General features: G+C 39.9%; 1 protein-coding gene across 2 annotated transcripts in view; it reads right to left on the bottom strand.

Moving 5' to 3' along the window:
• Positions 1-1,077: 1,077 nt before the first annotated feature.
• LOC119896047 (protocadherin Fat 3) overlaps positions 1,078-20,982 on the bottom strand; it is a 72,232-nt gene continuing 52,327 nt past the window's right edge. The window contains exons 45-52 of one of the 2 annotated variants that reach the window (XM_038709522.1): positions 19,573-19,729; positions 18,068-18,484; positions 13,905-14,160; positions 9,903-10,001; positions 9,000-9,059; positions 8,684-8,722; positions 5,473-5,538; positions 1,078-4,198 (exon numbers count right to left, since the gene is read on the bottom strand). In XM_038709522.1, the coding sequence (XP_038565450.1) occupies positions 3,438-4,198; positions 5,473-5,538; positions 8,684-8,722; positions 9,000-9,059; positions 9,903-10,001; positions 13,905-14,160; positions 18,068-18,484; positions 19,573-19,729 (1,855 nt within the window). In that variant the 3' untranslated portion in view covers positions 1,078-3,437. The remainder of the gene's footprint in view (positions 4,199-5,472; positions 5,539-8,683; positions 8,723-8,999; positions 9,060-9,902; positions 10,002-13,904; positions 14,161-18,067; positions 18,485-19,572; positions 19,730-20,982) is intronic. The other variant, XM_038709524.1, reaches the window with a different exon arrangement.

Genomic DNA, 20,982 nt, shown 5'->3' with positions numbered 1-20,982 from the left:
GCCTTTTTTCATGCTACCACTGAATCCTTATACCAGTGCATGCATGAACAATACTTACATATGATACGTTAAGGAGTGGGCGAGTGCTTATTCTTGTGTTAAACAACCCCCTGCCACATTAAAGTGGGCATGTTAAGCAGCATGCAGCAACAAACATCATGCTTCTTTACTACAGCAAACACATGAACACACACACACAGACACACACATACACTTACAGTACACACACACATATACACCTCTTCACCTCTTAATTGGCCAAAATGTGTTGCATGTGACAGCGAAAACGAAACACAAACATGATCTGGGGAATGTCTGGTTGCCATGGGAATGTTTTCTGGCAGACAGTCAGCCTGGTGGTGTTTATACAAGGAGGGCTGGATGATAACAAGGACAAAGTTTGTGTGTCAACTCCACAGGGGGGGAAAGGCAATAATCAAAAACCACAAAGGTTCCTCGGTGTGTCTCCTTGTTAGCTACAGGAAGAGCCAGACGTGGCACCCACTGACCATCACCTGCCTTCAACCTTTTGTCACCAATCAAGAATTAATGACTGGTCACCTTTTGAGGATGTAGATGAAGCGATTAAGAAATGTCACCTTACTTGCCAGTAGCGGACCTTGTAGCATTCAGTAATTAAAGTTGCCTTAATTTGATGTGCAGCGGTGCATGTTCTATTAATCAAATACATACTGAGGCTGTGGAATGTGGTTTCCGTTTTTTCTTGCGTAGCTCATGGCGGGTGTACAAGACTCACAACAAATTTCTCTGTAGACAGCAAAAGTAGTATCTAATAATAGATACGTGCTTTGAGAGATGCACAGTCTCTGCATAATTTGATCATAGCACTGGGTCAGAAGAGAAATAAACTCAAACTCACAGGAAGCACACAATAAGCCGGACACATCTATTCAAGGCAGCAAAGAAATCAGTTCTCGAGTTAAACAAAAGGGCATAATCAGAAGATTACACTGAAATCTGCTCAACTGTTGACAGTGCATACAGCCAAAGCAATCTCTCGTTACACCCTTTTCAAATAATCTCAAATGATTTAAAATACAATTTATTGTTTGATCATACAGTTTATACACTTAACATTTCAAAAGACATTCTCTCGCCTTCATGTCTCCCCAGGACATCAATGACTTTAAGCTCTACAAAATGAATCTGCCAGATTCCACTCAGGAAGGAAAGAAAAACATAAGAGGCGTGACAAGACTGACTTGATAGGATTAACTATTTTATGGGTATTATTTATCTCATGTAGCTTGCGTGGAGATATAGCTCACCTGCCACAGCAAACCAGTTACATATTCACCCTTAAGATGAAAGTCATTTTCTTTCCAAAAAATATGAATCTGCTTGATTGGAGCATATTCTTCAAGTCGTTTTAATGTGCGGCCACTCACACACCCACACTGGTCCATAAACGTTGTGCTTCAGCAAGCCAGTGACCTAAAATAACCAGTAGATTTGAAGGGTACTTTGCAATATGATTTAACTGCATGAACGGGAGTATAGTAAAACTTGACAGCAAAGGTGTCTCAGGTGTTAGCAGTGTTGAATCACAGTATTGAGGTACTTGGTTTAAATTACAGCCTTTGGAAGCTGCTGTTCTGTGTTGACTTCGCACATTTTCACAGTATTTCTGTGGGTTTCCTTCCACAGTCATGCCGCTCAGGTGAACTGGAAACTGTAAAGTGCCCACAGGTGTGCGTTTATGTTAAGACCTGTCAGTTGGTTTGTGGCTATTAGTGTTGGTTTTTACAGTACTTCCAAATAATTCATCTGCATAGTACCTCTCAGTATAACATTCTGTGCAATTATTCTGAAAAACTTCATTCTTGCAACAACAAGTCAATCTGCTTTCACCGGAGCAGGCAGATGTTTCATTTGCCCCAAAAAAGCTATTCAAAACATAAATTTGCTTTTTTTGTTAGAATTCTTAGGAATACATTTGAATCTTCTTAACAGCTTACTCTTGGATTTTCTGACTGTCTTAAAAGGCCTTCACAATCTTTAATGGTATCTGATGCAGATGATTTGCATTACACCTGGCCTTTCAGGAGTTTAAAACAGTTTGCTATGTATATTGTTTGCTATTTATATCCTTGAGTGAGATGTGATTTTTTTCTCCACACCACAAGGAGTCATGTTTACCAGAATATCCATGGTAAGTATGAGATGAAGGCAGGTTAGTGCAGCTGTTTTACAAACTGTCATTCTGGCTTATCCTGAAATGCCATTATGAATACAAGAATCCTTAAATACTCCTAGTTACCTATCACCTGTTCGTTCTGCCTGTGTTTCAAAGTTGTTTAACACAGAGTTTTAATTCAATTTACATTCCCTTTGTTGCGTGCAAACTGGAAACACAGCAGCATTTACACTGCGTTATCAGTGAAGCAACCATGTGTACATGTCTTGGCTGAGTGATTCTTTACTTCACGGCAACATTTCCACATAATACTCTAAGCCTTTCAGCACACAAAGTCTGAAAATTATTATCACATGTTGAAACCAGGTTTAAAGTGAGATTAATTCTATCTGAAGCACTGCTAAAAGTTTAGCTTTGGTATTATATACAAGGTACAAAATGTACACTGAGAATATTAACAGAATCTGGGCTCATAATTGAATTTCCACATGCTTTCATAACTTCAGAGCAGCTATTATGAGTTAAAATGAGAGGTCACAATTATTGTTTGGTTGCATGAGATACCCAGATACCCCTGATGCATGTGTTTGTGAAGAGGTTCATAAGCCAAACAAATAAATAATGAAATAATTAAATAAATAATCATAGAATAATTAATTAAATGATGAAACAATCTCCCGGTATCAACTTCTGGTAATCTTAATAGCATCTCACAGGCTATGTCTGGGATGTGTATTCTCTCCAAAACAACCCAGAGCGTGTGTCAATAAGAATAACAAATGCATTAAGCATTACATGGTTGATCTAACATGGTTGATTGTGTGTGTGTGTGTGTGTGTGTTCATGTATAACAATGTATGAAATACATGATAACATACGTACATACATTGGTATCATCTAATACAGAGACAGATCCTGTCATATTTTGATGTTAATAAATGCTATGCTCCAGTGATTCTCTAAATAATAAATGTAATAGCATTGATTCACTGCCAATCTCATCTAGCTCTTATGTAGCACAGGTGACAGCGTCTAGAGAACACATATATTTCTTCTTATTCCTCCAGCTTACCAATGAGCCAGGGGATTGGTGGTGGATTAGTGTTTGCTTACAGTGGGATAATAAAAGTGTATATGGTAATATTCTCCTTTAATTATTTTTAGGTGGTGGCCCAACAGTGTAATATTATAAATGTCAAGTATAATCAGAGACAGACGCTGCCTCTGTTTAATCTATAAAGGAATATCAAATCTATTTGTTTCAAACAATCTTGTGTGCTCATTTAAATCCATCCCAGCCAGTCATGGGTTCAGATCTAGTAGCGGCTCTGTTTATTCGTGTGGCTCTCCTAGCTCTGAGCGACACCAGGTTCAGTAGTCTCTCAAGCTCGTCCCCAGAACCTGTAAGACTGTTGGATCCGAGCGCTCCGTGATCCTCCTGCGATCCCCTCCACTCCCCTGTCTGTAAGTCCCACGCCCTGAGAGGGGGCAGAAGTTGAGCCGGGTGCAGGTTGATGCCTCTGGGGCTTGATGGGTATCCTTCGTAGGCTGGTCGGGTTGGGGGAAGAGTGTCATAAAGGCTCTCTCTGTCTTCATCTTGCCCTGGGTCATGGCTGGACTCTCGGTATTCCTCGTAAACAGGCGAAGAGCCGTCTTCACGGCTGTCATGGCCGTGCAACTGCTGACGGTCTCTGTGGTCCTGGCGCACCGCCATGTCTCTGCTGGTACTGCCTGTGTTCTTTCCTTCCCCATCGAGCTTTCTCTTTACTTCTCTGTCCAGGATTCGTCTTCTCTCCCACTCACCCGACTGATTCCTCTCCCACTGGAAGGCCCTCCTCTCGGTCTCCCGTACCCACTCTCGGCCCCTGTCACCGCCATAGCCCATTACTCTGTAGTCCAGCTGGAGAGATCGCGTGCTGCCTCCTCGTCTGATGTTCTGCTGAGTGTCACTGAGGTCGTAATGGGATCCCACCTCTGGAGGACGCAGACGTGACGGTGACAACCAGCTTGAAGTCTGACTGGAAGACTCCCAGCGGTATGCTGTACAGGAAAGGACAAAAAAACACAAAATATATCTTTTGAAACAGTTTAAAATAGTAATGTTTCAATGGAACAACAAGCAAAGAGATAAGAGAGTTTCCCTGGACAAACATGTGTTGCCAAATCACAGGAAGTATGTAGATCTCACTTGAATGTGTGTTTTATGTTACAGCCTTTGTGCATTGCACAGTATGAGCAAGGAAGGAGATTATCTATCTAATAGGATCAGCCCGCCAAAGGTGCCACATCAATAAAACACTCTACTTCTAAAACACCAGTATCATGGCAATCTTATCTACAGGAGGGTGAAGGGAGGTGACACCAGCAAATATGGTTTTTGGTAATCAGGGGACTGATCTGAAAATTTTTCGCAATTACTCAGATCACTGCAGATTCCATCTCTGCCCTCCTAAAGCCACAACAGATGACTCCAGGTGTAAAATCACTAACACGGGGTGCCAGGATCTGGGATTTACTGCCGCCTAATAAACAAACTCCCAAAAGAAAAACATATCAGCCAATTTTCGTTATATTAATGAATAGCCTGTGTGTATACTCTGGCTTGTTGTGCTTGTTTCTATTTTTTCTCCTCTTTAGTTTTCCCTCTGTTTATTATCTACTCCCTTGATGTCTTTATTTTCATAGAAATGTGTTGCTTGTTAGTTGTTAGCACAAGGTCTGGACATGTGTGAGTGTGTGCTGCATGTTTGAGAGTATGTTTGTTCATGTTTGTTGTGATGCAGCGGGGAGGCTCGTGAAGGGCTTTGTTTCTTACTGTGTCACTGTGGGGTTTACTATGTGTTCTGTGGGGCTGTGTGTTTACATTGTGTAATTGCTCCAATTCTAATTTAGAATGTGCAAATAGAATCAGTCAACAAAATTCCTTTTTTTTCTCCATGCTGCAAGATGGACTTATGCAGAACTCCCCACTAATCCACTACTTGCTACAAACTACAGCATGCAGGTTGCATAATTCATGGCTACGTTAATGAGCTGTGAGTGAAAAAATTTCATATCGATGTTGTGAGTGAAGCCAGAGAGGTCACCCTCTGTGTGTGATGGAGAGGACCATTCATTAGCAATGCCCACTTCATGGTATTTAATGCATGACACGTGTGGACAGAGCTATCTAATAGACTACCGTGCCAACAAACCACAAAAAATGTGGGAATTTTTACTGCATGCCATGCTCCTGAAACATCTCTACTTCTGATTGAAATATTTTCAAATGAAAGGTTAAGGGGAGGGGGGGGGGGATAAATGAATGTTCTTACAATCCACAATGCATTCTTTGATGAACTTTACACAAATCTCATCTTTGCTCTGCAGGTGGCGACTCACTGTCAGTGAAGTGGAAAACAAAATAAATATCTCATGGAACAGGAAGCCTTTGATGATGAAATGCTCTTCATGTAGAAACAAGTGAATGCAGAAAGACATGGTGAATTATCACATGGAAGAAAACACAGTCGATAATGGCAGAGAGCCATTTCTCGCCGATACATGCAAACAGACAAATGCACACACAAACAAAATTCATAACACATACTATACACGTACATACACATGCAGACTGTAATTGCCAGAGGTGGGTAGTACCTCATTACAAGTAACTAAAAAAACTAACTTTTCACATTTGCTTTTAATACTTTACTTTCTACTTAAGTATTTTCTTAGGCCAGTAATCTACTTTTAACTTTGCTACATTTGCTATTTATACCATTGTTACAACTAGTCTGTTATCTACTATGCATTTTGCTACATTAACTGGAATAAGCTGTCATCCAAGGCGTGTGCAATAATGTAACTCAAATCTAGCAACTGCACGCTGTACCACTGGTGGTCGTGTTGGAAAGCAGCCTGCTTTGCCCTTTCATAAGCCCGCAGAAATACTTTCACTAAATACTAAATATTGCTAAAAGCCTATAGTCTGTGCAGAACAAATATAGGTTACACACGGTATATATCTATAAATCAGATTATCATTGGATTGATTCTGGTATATTAACATAATCTTCTCGTTGCGCAGAGCATAACTTTCTTTTAATGGTATTTTCTTTTCTCTAATTCGCCGTGGTTGCTGTTTGCTTTATAGCGATGCATGGTAGAAGGTGAAATTGATGTTGGCTTTCACACAGCAGGATACCAGCTATTATGTATTCAGGAAACAATAATTTCTGAGAAGCATATGAAGATAAAACAGTCCTGTTGGGCTCTACGTGTGATGCACATGTCTCCCTCTATATGTAGGCTTACCGTACTTCATTCAACCGGCTGCCCCTGTGTTATTGCCACAATAATCTTTTAAGTCATAAAGATTATGTTCATAGATGCTTTAGGTATAATCATACTGAATTGGATCCCTGGGCTATTGGAGAAGCAAAACATACAGTGGTGGTGATGGAGCAGTGGATAAGACGCATGCCTTTGGTGTGAGAGACCTGGGTTCGAATCCACTGTAAGACACCAACGTGTCCCTGAGCAAGACACTTAACCCCTAGTTGCTCCAGAGACGTGCGACCTCTGACATATATAGCAATTGTAAGTCGCTTTGGATAAAAACGTCAGCTAAATGAATAAATGTAATACAGTGCCCGTCATATCAAAGCATGTGGTTTGGTTGCCTACACGTCCATATCAACAGATACAGGCAACAACAAGCTAGGCAGCAATATGATCTTATTGATACTTTAAACAGAAATAGCTAAATTAGACATTCCCAAGAAATATCCATGTTGCACAGTGGTTATTTCTAACCTGATGTATGCGGATGAAACACTTATAATTCTAAAAAGAGACTTGACTCAGACACTTTCCCGAAGACTTTGGACTTCAGTTGGACTTGCATAAAATTATTTGTGAAGATCTCTGGCCACCACACACTAACAATATTGAAACACAAAGTTTATTGACCAAACTTTTATTCTTTTACTTGAGTAGGTTTGTCAAACTATATTGTAGTTTACCCACCACTGGTAATTGCAAACACAAACATGTTATATGCAATATAAATACTATGTCAGATGGGGAATTTTGGAACTTTTCACCTTGTTATAAATGTTAATTTTTTCTCTCTCTTATTATGTTGGTATTTTTGTCTTTTTTATGCAGTTTTTTCAGTAGTACGCTGTGTTTGGTATGAATGGTCAGTGTCATTGTCCTGTCACTTTTCTTGACTTGAGCACAAACATATCAAAATAAGAAATGTACATTTGCACTGTGTTATATTAACACAAATAAACTGAATCTAAATGGGTTATTTGGAACAAACTACTGGACAATAATTTCATTCATCATTTAATTCTCCCTGTCTGAAATAAAGCTTCTCATGCTTCGGTAGGCTGGCAGTGACACAGTCTCGTTATGGGTAAGTAATGAAATGCTTTGTGGAGCCAGAAAATTACATGCAACTGAGAGAACAAACAGACTTGGTAACTATGAGCCAATTAATATTGGTTTTAAGCCTGTAGCACAAGCAACTGACAAGAACATAGAGATTTTATAGGAAAAGTGCAACTGGATCATGACTTTCCCTATCTGTTTAAGCAAAGCCATGCATCCGGTGAGAGTGGAAAGTCAGTGTTCAGCCTGTAGATGAAGCCCAATTTAGTGTGGGAGAAAACGTGTTTGAAGCTGTCTTCTCCTCTTCTATTCTATGTGGATGTGGATATGAAGCTTGGCTCAAAGTGCCCCTAAAATCCACTGAGACCCACTACAAGGCCGGTGTAAAAGCTTTGCTTTGCTTGAAGCGAGGACCCGACTTGACCAAGCTAGCAAATATCTCATAATTCAAATAATCTTAATCAACTATTGATATACTGTAGGCACGTGTGTAGCTTGCATACTTGCCTGAAATAATTATGTGGTGAGCTAAGTGTTTTATACTACATACAATATTTTATTGAATATTACCTCATTCATGATCAATTATAGAAAGCTGTGTTTTACACTGAAAATGTGTTTGGGTTTGATAATGTTTTATAGTATCTGAATCCAGTATCAAATCCACTTAGCCAATCCAAATCCTTTCAAGTCCTTTATCAAACCCATTTTGGTTTATTTTTCAACAGTTAGAAGTAATTAAATACATACATAACTTAATCATATGAATCAATGACATCTTTGTCAGCTTTTGTTGGCTAAGAAAGCAGAAACACAGTTTTGAGCACGATTTATCTGTCATGCTGTAGATTACATTACTGTAAATTTGCTACAGCTGATATAATATGCCCGCTACTTGAATGTTGTATCTTCAGGAAACATAGACATAGAAACTGGGAAAACTGGGAGGCTACATTTACAAAGTCTGGGTATCAAAAAAAACTGGCATAAACAGAAACAATCTGTGCTGTATCGATAAAAGTATTCAAAGAAAAGAATGTACAGAACAAAAAAGGTAGGGTTTTGCAATCATAGCTTGAGAAATAAAGCCAAAGGGATGGCAAGTTAATAAGATGTTTTTCAGTTGCTTTGCAACTCACTCACCAGGGCTGTTCCACCGCTGTTCATTGTCCATGCTTGACACTACAAAGGGAGAGAGAAAGCAGAAGTCAGAGAAAGACTGAGACAAACAACACAGAAACCAAAGGGGGAGAATTGAAACACAGAGAGATCCAGTGTGAAACAGACAGAGTACTGAAAATCTAAGCAGGATGTTTTATTCGGAACAGAAAGGGGATTGAAAAGCAGAGGCTTGGCTGCATTCAGTACATTATATCTTAGCACTACACCACTGAACAAACACTTCATCAGAAGACAGACACAAAAGATAGAGGATTTAACAGAAGATATTCTATCATACCTTCACTTTCAATATTATCAACAGCATTATTGACGAGACGTATGACTGTCACTATGGAGGCTAGGCAGAATACAGAAAGAGAGAAGAAGAAGAACATAAACACTGTTAGTGCATCTATTCCTAGTGTACAGTTTCATGTGACTGAGATGATATCGAGAATATGTGTGGGAGCATGTGTGTGCACGTATGTGAAGAACAAAGGAGACATGTTAGTCTTGCCGCCACGTTTGTTTGTGAGTGAATGGGGGGTGGTGGGGGGGTTCTACTATACTTGTGGTGTCCGACATAATGCTGGACCCCGGAAGTTTAGAGGGCTGTTTGACGGTTAAGACTTTAGGGTTAGGGTTTGCATTGGATAAAGGTTTGGGGCAGGACAAGTGTTAAGGTCATACATAGTTGTCATGGTTATGGTTTGGGTCAGCGGCTAAGGAATGCATTATGTCAATGACGGTTCCCCATAATGATAGTAACACAAGGCTGTGGTTGTGTGTGTGTGTGTGTCTGTGTGTGGCTTATAAGGGAGTGGGAGACATTAGGACTCCTTTCCTTGCAGCAACAGTAATTGGACGGGAAACAAAGCAATTACAAGGGTTCCTTATCTGAAAAACACACACTCACACATACACTCACACACAGACACACACACACACAATGATTTGTGTGTTTGGATTCCAGTCTCTTATGCTTAGCTAACACAAGATCAATGGTATTGAGTTATCTGGGAAAAAGACACGCTACAGAATTCAAGGAAAGGGTTTTTTATTTAAGACCTGTACATTTACCTTTGATCCATATATATGTTTGGATTTAGTTGCATTGCGGTACCTTTCATAAAATGTTCACAAAAATGCAAAGATTAAACAGTGCAAAGTGTCTTGGATCATTTTAGCATTACAGCCTCACCATTGTCATCGAAGGACTCAGAAGTGTAGGAACTGATAGAGTGCTCTTCAGAGGTGGAGTCTGAGAGACAGGCCACCTCATCCACCAGCTCCGAAACATCTAACATACAAACACACACAAACACAGGTGCATATTCATATCCAGACCACTTATGAAAGTATTTTCTTAATAACAAATGAGCGATATCGTCATGTTCTTCTCCAAATGAAAGGCATAGCAGAGATTTTTATGCTGAAATTAATGATTTGTTTAAGTCTATCATAATCCAATACTCATATGCCTATATACATTTAAAGAGTTACTGAATACTACAATCATTCTTTCTGTCCATTCCTGGCATGATTCAATGCTAATATGAGGCGTATGCAGTCAAGTGGGTAGGCACTTGATTTGGCTAGCTAGGACTACAGATGCCGTATATTAGCTTTGTCTGAACTTGGAACGCAGTTTCACATAAAACTGTGGATTTTCCCATCTCTTACACTGAAGAGATGTCTTTATAGGAGAAATGATTACAGTGACCAAAAAATCTTTCAGTGTACATATGGGCATGTGAGTGTTATATGAATACAGGCTCTGCATATCTAAAACAATCCTTTCATATCCATCTATCTGTACTCATCCATCCTTTTTCTTTCTAGATGGATTTTGCAATAAAATGAATTTTGATATCATCTCAAAGACTGTCCAACTGCTTTGAAGTAGAGCATTATCAACAATAGTATGTAGTGCAGTGGAGCAGATGTGAAACACAAACACCTTAAACCAGCAGGTACTTGGAAAAGTACGCCCCAAAGTGCCATCAATCACATTAAAAATCTTGAAAAGTAGGTCTGGCCAGCCTGCTTATACTGCAGTAATCAAAACTCTTATTCCCGTTCACAAACCTGACACTTTGTTTGTGCGAACAACAAGTCAGATGAAATTTCATTTGGAAAAAACTGCCAGCCTAGGGTCTCTCTAGTAAGCCTTAATATGCATTTCTTTAGAGGCAACATTTCAAATAAATAGATGCTTACAAGTCAGTGTGATTCCTGACACTGTTTTCCTTTGCTGAGCTGTTATTTGGAGGGTGATTGTTTGTCAAACAACAGGGCAGGTACTTATGTGTCACAATGACTTCAGATAAGGGCATGCTGCTATGAAGACTGTCTATGAGACTGTCTGTTAAGCCAAGTGCCAGGGTACGTTGGTCTACCAGGTGCTGTAATCTAGCAGCAATAAAACACCTGCTTTCACATTAGTGTTCAAATTGGGAAAGAGATACAGAAGACCAACAGAGCGTATGGGTATAGGCACTGAAAACAATTCTATTTGGAATTTAAAACTGTTTGGAAATAAGAACAGGCAGCTTTGCTGATGTGATTAAAACTGTGACTAAACTAAAGAGGCTTTATGTTGGTAGGTGGAACAAATAGGAAAGAGCAGAAAGAGAAAACTGAGAAAACTGACTTGCCTCTTTTGCTGATTCTCGATACACTGACCTGACTGAAAGTACTGACCTTGATGTGTGAAAGTGAGTTGGCATTGCATGCTCAGGATTTGATGGAATATTTCCTTATCTAAATAATATATAGCAATTAACAAATATAAGTTCTTGTACAGCTGTTCATATTAAGACAACAGTAAATACTGATATCAGTACCGAAAATCATAAAATTAGCACATCTGAAAGTTTTAAACCACACCCAGTGCTGTTCTGCCATTTTCAGAAATCCAGTAAACAATTTGTCAGTGTAGCTTGGTAGCATAGTTTATTATAACAGGTTTTGTGAATGGTGACTTGCTTCTCTTAACTGGATACAGCCTGTTTTTGTCACCCTTTGACATATCTTCTAACATTTCCTTGTCTGCTTCAAAATCGGGCTTTACACTACAAGCAAGCAGTCAGGGCTCGGCCCATCTTAGAACCAAAACCCTACTCTGTCCATGAGGGGCCAGGATGTCTGGACATCAAATTTAGCTTTCTGAGCCCAAGCTAGGTGGTCGTGGTCCAGTGCGTATGGAACAAGTGAAATGGTCCTGTGGGAGTGTGAGCAGTAAGGCAGCACCATCAATCAAACAAAATAAAAAAGGCAGCACAACAGCCACTAGTCTCATTCAGCATGCAGGTGAGGAGACACTTGTCAACATACTAGAGTTAAAAATAAGTCAACTTTTTTTATTTCCTCTTTCTTTTTCATTGATTTTCTTTCCTCACGCACACTCATTTGTATTGTGCCAGTGACTACCCTGCCACTGTTTGCAGTCATGCCTGAGGTTACGGACCCGACCCCTGCTCTAATCCCACCAAATTCTCATCCAGGCTCCAAACTTTTTAAATCTCTTTCCCAATAGTAAGAAAGTGATTTTCTGGCATTTGCCGTGTAAGTCTGACCATCTTACATTCCTGAAAGGTAAAACTTCACATTATACTTCAGTTAATAAAATCCAATTGATTTGAAATAACTATTAATATTAATTAATTAATTAATTAATTAGCACACAATCTGGTTTTGCTCCCTTCACTCTTTCCATTATTTTTCAAATTTTTCCATTCAGACTAGTTTACAATATTTTAATTGAAAATACTTCATCACCATTAAAACTATGCCAAAGGTTCAGCCGATTTAACACTTGGACTTCTTTTCAGCAATCAAAACTGCTTCAGAAATTGCTTTCTGTAATTTGTCCTGTAATTGGTACAGTAATAGTTACAGCATTTGAATGGAAAAGCCTCTAAGCCACTAAGAGGTTTTACTCCATCTGCATTATTTGGGACCTTAGTTGTCAAAGTCCTTGAATCATAAAGCTTGTATTAAAACTACATTTCTTTGTAAACCAACATGAAGATCAATATACTTATTCTGAGACAGCCTATATTTGAGAGCCCAATTGCCAAAAACTGAGGAATATGGGACCTGATTTTTTCAGTATTTCATTATTCATTAGATTTTATTTATTCATGAGCTGCAGGTAGTGACAGAAAAGCAACCGATATGTTCCCTCACGTATCGACTTGCGCCCATCTATTGCAATATTTATTATTATATTATTGTTTGTAGTTGCTGTGGTGAAAATAACTAACTAAATAACTCAATAATCAGGATATTAGTTTGCTATAAGCTTAATCACATTTTAATTAATGGACTGTGATGTAATGGTGACTCCTAGGGGCACATGTTTTTTCTTTTTTTTGTGCATACACTCAACAGGGGAGCAAAAAATAAAACAACCTATTTCCCATTCCCACAGGAAGGAATCAATAATTAACAGGCAGGAAGTTCCCACGGCTTGCTGTATTATTCAAACAACAGGTTGGACAGAGAATCGAAATATGTGACGTCTACCTTAGCACTGAACATGGTTATTTCAGTGACAATGACAGTGAACTGCACTCTTGTTGTTGACAGCATCGGCAGCTAAATATCAGGCTGAAGTTGAACTATTTCTCACCGCTCTCCCTCAGTTTGTTGTCCTCTCAGTTGACAAAGGTACAAGTGAAGATTTGGATGGTAAAAAAAAAACAAGCAGCAGAAAACTTGACTTTCTTTAAGTGGAAGTTTTCCAACTTCTCTGATTTTGACTTAACTATTTTGAGCAAAAGTAGGACAAACGCATAGGACATCAGTTCTGGCTGATTACCCTGACCATTCAAACAGAAGTGCACAGGAGATGTAAGAAAGTTATCCTGATACAAAAGGACATGATTGCCAATTTCAGAAATGTTACAGACACTTAAGATATTTTATCATTTATTGCTAAGCAAACAGTAAAATTAAAATGAAATGATGAGCAAAATATTACTTCTTAACTACTCTTGCTTACCCTGGGCTATTTTCTTTGATGTGTGTGATCAAAAGGCGTAGATCACTGGGAAATAAGATCTGTCAGTGGAGATGATGGTATGGGTGAAACACAATGAGTTCATGGCCTATGTCCTCTGTGCCTTTTTGATCAGAAGTTAGAAACTGTGTGAGCATGTGAGTGTGTGCATGTGCACGCACATGGTCAGAGTCTTACCCTGTGGACTGTTATCTCTGTGTGTTCTTTCCATCTCAAACGCTCTCTGCCCCCATTGCTCCTCTCTCTCATCTCTCACCCTCTCCAGCCCTTCCTCCCTGGTTTCCTCGCCCTCCCAGGACACTTTGTGGGCAGGACTGTGCTCTGAGCGGCAGGCCGACGCCGAAGGGAGATTGGGTGCCACACTGCACACTGCGATGCCCCTCCTATTGGCCACACCTCGGACATTAGACATATCTGAGAGGAAGCTGCTGAACTGTAGAGACAGGAGAAAATGAAGGTTATGATATGGTAACCCTAGTTCTACAAGCACAGGCGGAGCCCTCTACTAGACTCTATGGGTACTACCTCCTCCAATCACATGCACTTGCCCACTGAAATTTTTATTGTGCATGTAGCTGGCATCCAGATTTACTGTCCTGAACCTGAACGTGTTCCTTATGTTCTTAATAACAAAGGAGGGGTTTTGTCTCAATCCGGCTGCACTGTAGTCACCATGAAGCAGCATGCAGCTGGGGTGAACCGACAGGGTACGCAGCTCACTCACCTTCTTAGCAGAGGTGAGAGCTAGCAGCAAGGCTGTTTGAGAGATAGCATTTTCAATGAGGACTGCGCCAGGGGCTCATAAGTTGCAGGCCTTAGAGCCTCCAGCACAAGCAGCAAGTCCTACTGAGGTGCCGAGAGACACGACACCGGTCGCTGTCTTCTCACGCCCTGCAGAAAGCGCATCACGAGGGGGTGGGTGAAGACTGTCCTGTCCCCAAACCCCTCGTGACAGGAGACATAGCTGCTGTGTACACCTTCATGGTTGAGTGTGACAGCTCCTTCTCATCAGACCTTGCAGTAAAGAGAGAACAGTGAGCAGTTATGCTGAAGAAAAAAGGATGCTGAGGCAGTAGGGACAATGCTATTTATACGGCATGCACATATCGGTTGTTGGTCGGCCACATGCACAACAAACATTTCAGTGGGCAAGTGCGTGCATGTGATTGGAGGAGGTAGTACCCATAGAGTCCAGTAGAGGGCGGAGCCTGTGTGAGAACAGAAATGCACAAAAATGCGACAAAACACTTAAAAGTCCAGTGGTATTTCATTTTTTCACCAGCAAGGAAAACACATTAATGAACAACACCTCTGCACTAGGTAACATTGTCTTTCATTATAATGAACATGGTCACTAAAGCTCATTTCAAGTCAATCCCACATTGTTCTGCACCCATAAATTCTCAAATTTGCGGCTAAAAATAATCCCTATAAAATTTACTATTTATTCCCCAGCAATGTTTTCTATAAACTAATGCCTAGCTATTTTAAAAATGAAAGCATATATATTTTTTAAATTTTTAGTTTTAGAGATTTATGTCTTCAGTAGGAATGAATGGGCTTAGAGCAACAGCAGGGAGAGATTAAGATATGGTGGTTTTGGTCTTTTCATGGGATATATTGACAGTAACAAAAATATAGAATCGATTTCAGCCCAGTGAAAGCTGTGAATTGTCAAATTCTTTACATAGCAGCTTTATAATAAAAATGATAATAATACTAATACTAATAATTCATTTTAATTATAAAGCAGTTACAAAGTGCTTTATAAAAAACAAGAGTATATTTAAAACAAAATGAGAATAAAAGTAACTAAAAGCCATAAAACTAAACACCTTATAACACACAAAGAGAGTAAAATGAACAGCATGTGGGAGTAGTTCGTCCCCAGAGCTGAAAGGCAGCCTGGCAGAAATCCCCTAAGGCAAACCCTTCCCACGTGCACTAAAACACATAAAACATCAATGAAATCAATGAAAACCCATTTTAAAGAAGTGGGTTTTTAAAAGTGATTTAAAAGACGAGACAGAGTTTACAGTCCTCGGGCAGGTCATTCCTCAGTCTCGGAGCACTAACTGCAAAGGCTCTATCACCTTTCAGTATAAATCTGGACCTTGGACACGTCCAAAGATCTCAGGGAGGGGGAAGGGCCATTAAATAAAAATGACTTCTTTTCAATCTTATAAGCTTATTATCCGCACTATACAGTACTTGCCACCTGTTCAAAAGTAATATTGGGAATACTTTCTGCCATAGAAGCACTTTTTTTCATAGCTCAACCCTGAGGACCCCGAACCCTTTCTCAAGCACTTCTTGGCTGTTTCTAAGAATAAGGGTAATAGATGTACTATCCTGAGTCTCTTTCAAACAATAAAAATATAACTGAATTATAGAAACACAGCATCATCAAAACAAGGAGCTAGAAGATATGTTGATATAAATGTTGATATTATGATATAAAATTGATTTCATTTTATTTTTAGCATATAGTTTTGTCCAGCTCTATCAAAGTTATTTCCTGTGATTATGACTAAAACTGTCATGACAGCACCGCCAGAGCGAGACTGAAAGCTAACATCAAGGAGGAAAAGCGGAAACAACAGCGGAGACAGGAGAGAGACCTCAACACCAAAGATATGTGGCAGGCCATCAAAAACATCACAGGCAGGAGCTCTCCCATCATGTATGAGGCCACATTACCAGATGAACTTAACACCTTTTATGCTCACTTTGATCTCCTCAACAACAGCCACTGTCAGTATCCACAGCAGATGTGAGAAGAGTCCTGCAGAGAGTGAATATGAGTAAATTAGCTGGGCCTGACAACATTCCTGGCTGTGTACTAAAATCCTGTGCCAATCAGCTTACAACATCTCACTGTCTCAGGAGAGGGTTCCCACCTGCTTCAAAACAGCCACCATCATTCCTGTACCTAAAAAGTCTGCCGCTGTGGCTCTCACCCCTATTCTGATGAAGTGCTTTGAGAAACTAGTTCTTGAGCACTTAAAGAACAATATCCCAGCCAGCCTGGACCTTCACCAGTTTGCTTTCAGAACCAACCCATCGAAAGAGGATGCCATCTCCACTGCCCTCCACTCAGCCCTCACACACCTTGACAAAAACAACACCTACATCAGAATGTTGTTTGTGGATTTAAGCTCAGCATTCAACACAAATCTCCCCCATGAAACTGATCAGCAAACTCAGCACTCTGGGTTTAAAGACAACACTCTGCAACTGGTAATTGGACTTCCTCACAAACAGACCCCAGTCAGTTAGAACTGGCGGACACAGCTCCTCCACTCTAGTGCTCAACACCGGAGCCCCCCAGGGCTGTGTGCTCAGCCCCCTCCTATTCATACTGTACACCACGACTACAACCCCGACATAAAAAGAACTGTTGTGAAGGTTGTGGACGACACCACCATCATCGGCCGGATTTCAAACAACGATGAGACTTCATGTCGGGAGGAAATTCATAATCTTGTAGAGTGGTGCTCAGAGAACAACCTGCTGCTCAATGTCAACAAAACTAAGGAGCTGATCATTGATTTCAGGAAACAGGAGATAAAGACACACCCCCCTGTCTAAATCAGTGGTGCTGAGGTGGAGCGGTTGAACAGTTTCAGGTTCCTGGGAATCAGCATCACAGAGAACCTGACATGGTCATCTCACATCTCTACGCTGATGAGGAAAGCTCAGAAACAACTGTATTTCTTGAGGAAGCATAAGCAAATTCTCACGACAAGTTCTTGTCAGCTTTTACAGAGGAGCAATAGAAAGCATAATGATGGGAAACATCACTAACTGGCATGGGATGTATACGGCTCAGTACCGGAGGGCTCTGCAGTGGGTGATTAAAACTGCTCAGAAGATCATTGGTACCCATCTCCCAAGCATCAGTGATATCTGTGAGGTGAGGTGCCTATGCAGAGCCCAAAGGATAATAGGACAGTACCAACCCCAGCCAAAACCTGTTCACACTGCTGCCTTCTGGGAAGAGATATAGAAGTTTCAGCTGCCACACCACCAGACTGCAGAGCAGCTTCTTCCCCCCAGCTATCAGAATTTTAAGTTCAAATTCATCCTCAGCACTTTTCCATTAAATATGGTTTATTTCTGTTTACCATTTTTATAAGTGCTTCTGTATTAATGTATATTGTCTGCTATGTAGCAGAAGGGAGTGACAAAACTCAGTTTCACTATATAACCTGTTATAGTGTGACAAATAAATGTACCTACCTACCTAAAAAGTCTCCCAGTCCTATGAGGTGATGGTCATGTTATGATGCAGGAGACAGGGAGAACAATTCTAAACATTAATACATACTTCTGCATACCTGGCTGCCCTCACTGGAAGTGGTCTTCTCACCATCACCGCTCCTCATGCCCTGGTTGCTGAGTCCTCCTGGTAGAGGGGAGTGGGCAGTTGGACGCACCATTACCTGGGGTGGGCCTCCAGTGCTGCCTCCTACCTCACCATAGATGCTCGTGGTCCCTGGTGAACCTGACACACGCACTGCTTTAAACTCAATCCCTTCGGCCCCCATGCCAGTCTTGTGCAGCATGTAGCTGGTTTCCGTGGAAATAGCTGACACGCCCATCACAACCTGTGTCCCTGGGCCTGGGTCTGAGTCTTTCCTAAACTTTATTTTCTTCCTAAAGGCGATGAAGAGTATGAGGAGGAGAATGATCACAAAGGCAAGGACCCCGATTCCAATTATCTCTCCTGGTCCGATGTAAGACAGGGGCTCCGCCTGGGCAACATGAAGAGAAAAATCATAAAAACATGGATAGAACTGTGTCTCTAAATGTATCACCATGAGTTGGAATCAATTCCAAATTAGGGGATTTTGGTATTTAGAATGCACTCCCATTCAGATAAAGAGCAATCACATATTTCAAACTTGCTGAGAAACTCTCACATTTTCTGAAAAAACTATTGGCTATTAAGGTGTCAGGGTACAAACTGACCCCAATGACGTGCTGAGCCTCAGTCTATGACGTTAGTACAGATTCCTTTTCAATCATCCAGATATCAATGACAACTGTCGTTAATATGGTAACCCATCCCCCCACTCTAAACACTCTTGGTAGATCAATGTAAATGAACACATCACACTTTGAAAGACCACCAGCGTTACAAAAGTTTTATAACTGCAAAAAAAAAAATTAATTTATAAACTATTTTGTTGGGGTAAAATTATGATTTTGTATTGTGTACAATTTGTACCTACTCACTTCCCTTTCTGGTCTTGCAGTATGGAGGAAATTATTAATTCCAAATATACTTGTTTTGACAGAATACATGATAAGTATGCTCCAGTTAAAAATGGGAACTTTTATTCAGCTTCATTTCCAGCAATAGACACCTTCAAATGTCCTTAAAACAAACAAACAAACAAACAAAGCTAACGCATCTGTTGGTTGTGAAAGCAGCTTAATAGGTTTTGTCGACTATAGTTACTTCTCTGGTAATTACAGTCTTCTAGGGAATAATAAAAGCACCTTCCTTCTCACAATGTGCAAAATTAATTGAGCTTGCAGTCTCAATATAAGGTATAGAGCACATGACAAAAGTCAAGAGCGTGACAACTTCAAATAGAAACTGTGATTTACCCATTACCACACTTTCATTCATCTACTGCGGAGACAAACATACCAAGCTGGTGAATAAACCTTCCCGGAAGGCCACTGCACTCAGAATTCTCAACAGCTTCACTGAGTATGCCAAGTCCCATTAGGAGTAAGCTTAATGTGCAAAAAGCAAGCTTAAAAGCTAGTACTTTTTGGATTATATTTGAGTATATTCAGCAAGATTTTGTGAGTGTTGTTCATACTATACCTGCGTGTCGTCACCCAGATCATCAGCTGTTTGATCATCACAAAACTGACCCTCGTACCCCTCTGAACAGTTACAGTAGAACGACCCGAATGTGTTGACACACTCTGCTCCATTTCCGCACTCGTCCTGGTCGCACTCATTTACATCCTCATCACATCTGCAGAAGCACAGAAAATAAATTGCTATGCATGGGAGTGGTGAAGATGATTTGTATCAAAGTGAAAGAGAAGAATAAAAGATAAAAGCGTGACAGTGGGTTAAAAAGACTGAGAGAAAATAAATACTTTGGAGATCATCTTTTCAGAGGGCCTTTCTTTTGCTAAATCAAGGGATTATCTTCATGGATTCCCTATTATCTCATTTACATGGTTCTGAATTAAATAAATAAGGATGAATTCAACACACATAGACTCATATTCTTAGATATAGACATAATTTGACTCCACACACATACGTGCTCATCTCGACTTGTCATTTCAAACATGGTGCCCCGCTGTGAGGGAGATAGAAAATACTTTTATTTCTTTTTTCAATTATTTTTTCTTGATGGGATTTTCAAAACACTGTATAAGAGTTGGTCTGATATAAGAAGAAAAAGCATTTCTGAGTGCTAAGGGAAGTGTCCTTGTATCCAAAGATTTCCTTTAAATGATAAAAGTATAGGGAGTCATTAAGCATATACAGTTTACTTAACAAGGCCGGGATATATTAGCCAGTCCATTCATGAATATTTCAGATAATAAATACCTTATACCTTATATTAAATTAACAATCCTATGTTTATGATTCAGTTTTTAGAGAGAAACATTTTTAGAGAATTTTCCAATTGAAAATGTTTTATTTCATAGTTATTTAAATGCAAATATTTCAGTGTGATATTACAATTAATCACTCTGCAGGAAAAACAATTTCAAAAATTATACTCGACAGCTGTTTGCTTGTGGCAGAATAGAATATTTTCTTTGGCTATAGATTCACTCTGTGTTCATCATTAACTGGTAGCTGAACAATCTGATGCTGATCAGAAATAATCATTTTTATCCCAGCTATTAGGCAGCTAAATTTAACTGAATCCAACTTGATCAAAACCATTTTTACATCTTTGTCAAAAGCATAAAAACGCAGAACCATTTTCTCCTTTGAGGGAAAACTGCTCTCTAGTGGTGGCTTCACTAAACAACGACATGAGCAGAGAGGTTATTTCAAAGGCAATTACTGAGCTGTAATTAAGAAGGAAGCTGTAGAATGATTATAAGCTTTTCAACTGAAATTATACTGAATTGAATTAGAAACACTAATTTATCTCACACAATAACAACTTAAACAACACAGTGGGTGCTGGAGTGCTAATGTGGGTTAATGAGTGGTGTGTGTGCGTGTGCGTGTGTGCCTGTGCCTGTGTGTGTGTGT

The sequence above is a fragment of the Micropterus salmoides genome, unplaced genomic scaffold, assembly GCF_014851395.1.
Source record: "Micropterus salmoides isolate LMB-PRFRI ecotype aquatic unplaced genomic scaffold, ASM1485139v1 Ms_hic_scaffold_9, whole genome shotgun sequence".
Classification (NCBI taxonomy): Eukaryota; Metazoa; Chordata; class Actinopteri; order Centrarchiformes; family Centrarchidae; genus Micropterus; species Micropterus salmoides.
This window is presented reverse-complemented; position numbering and strand designations above follow the sequence as displayed.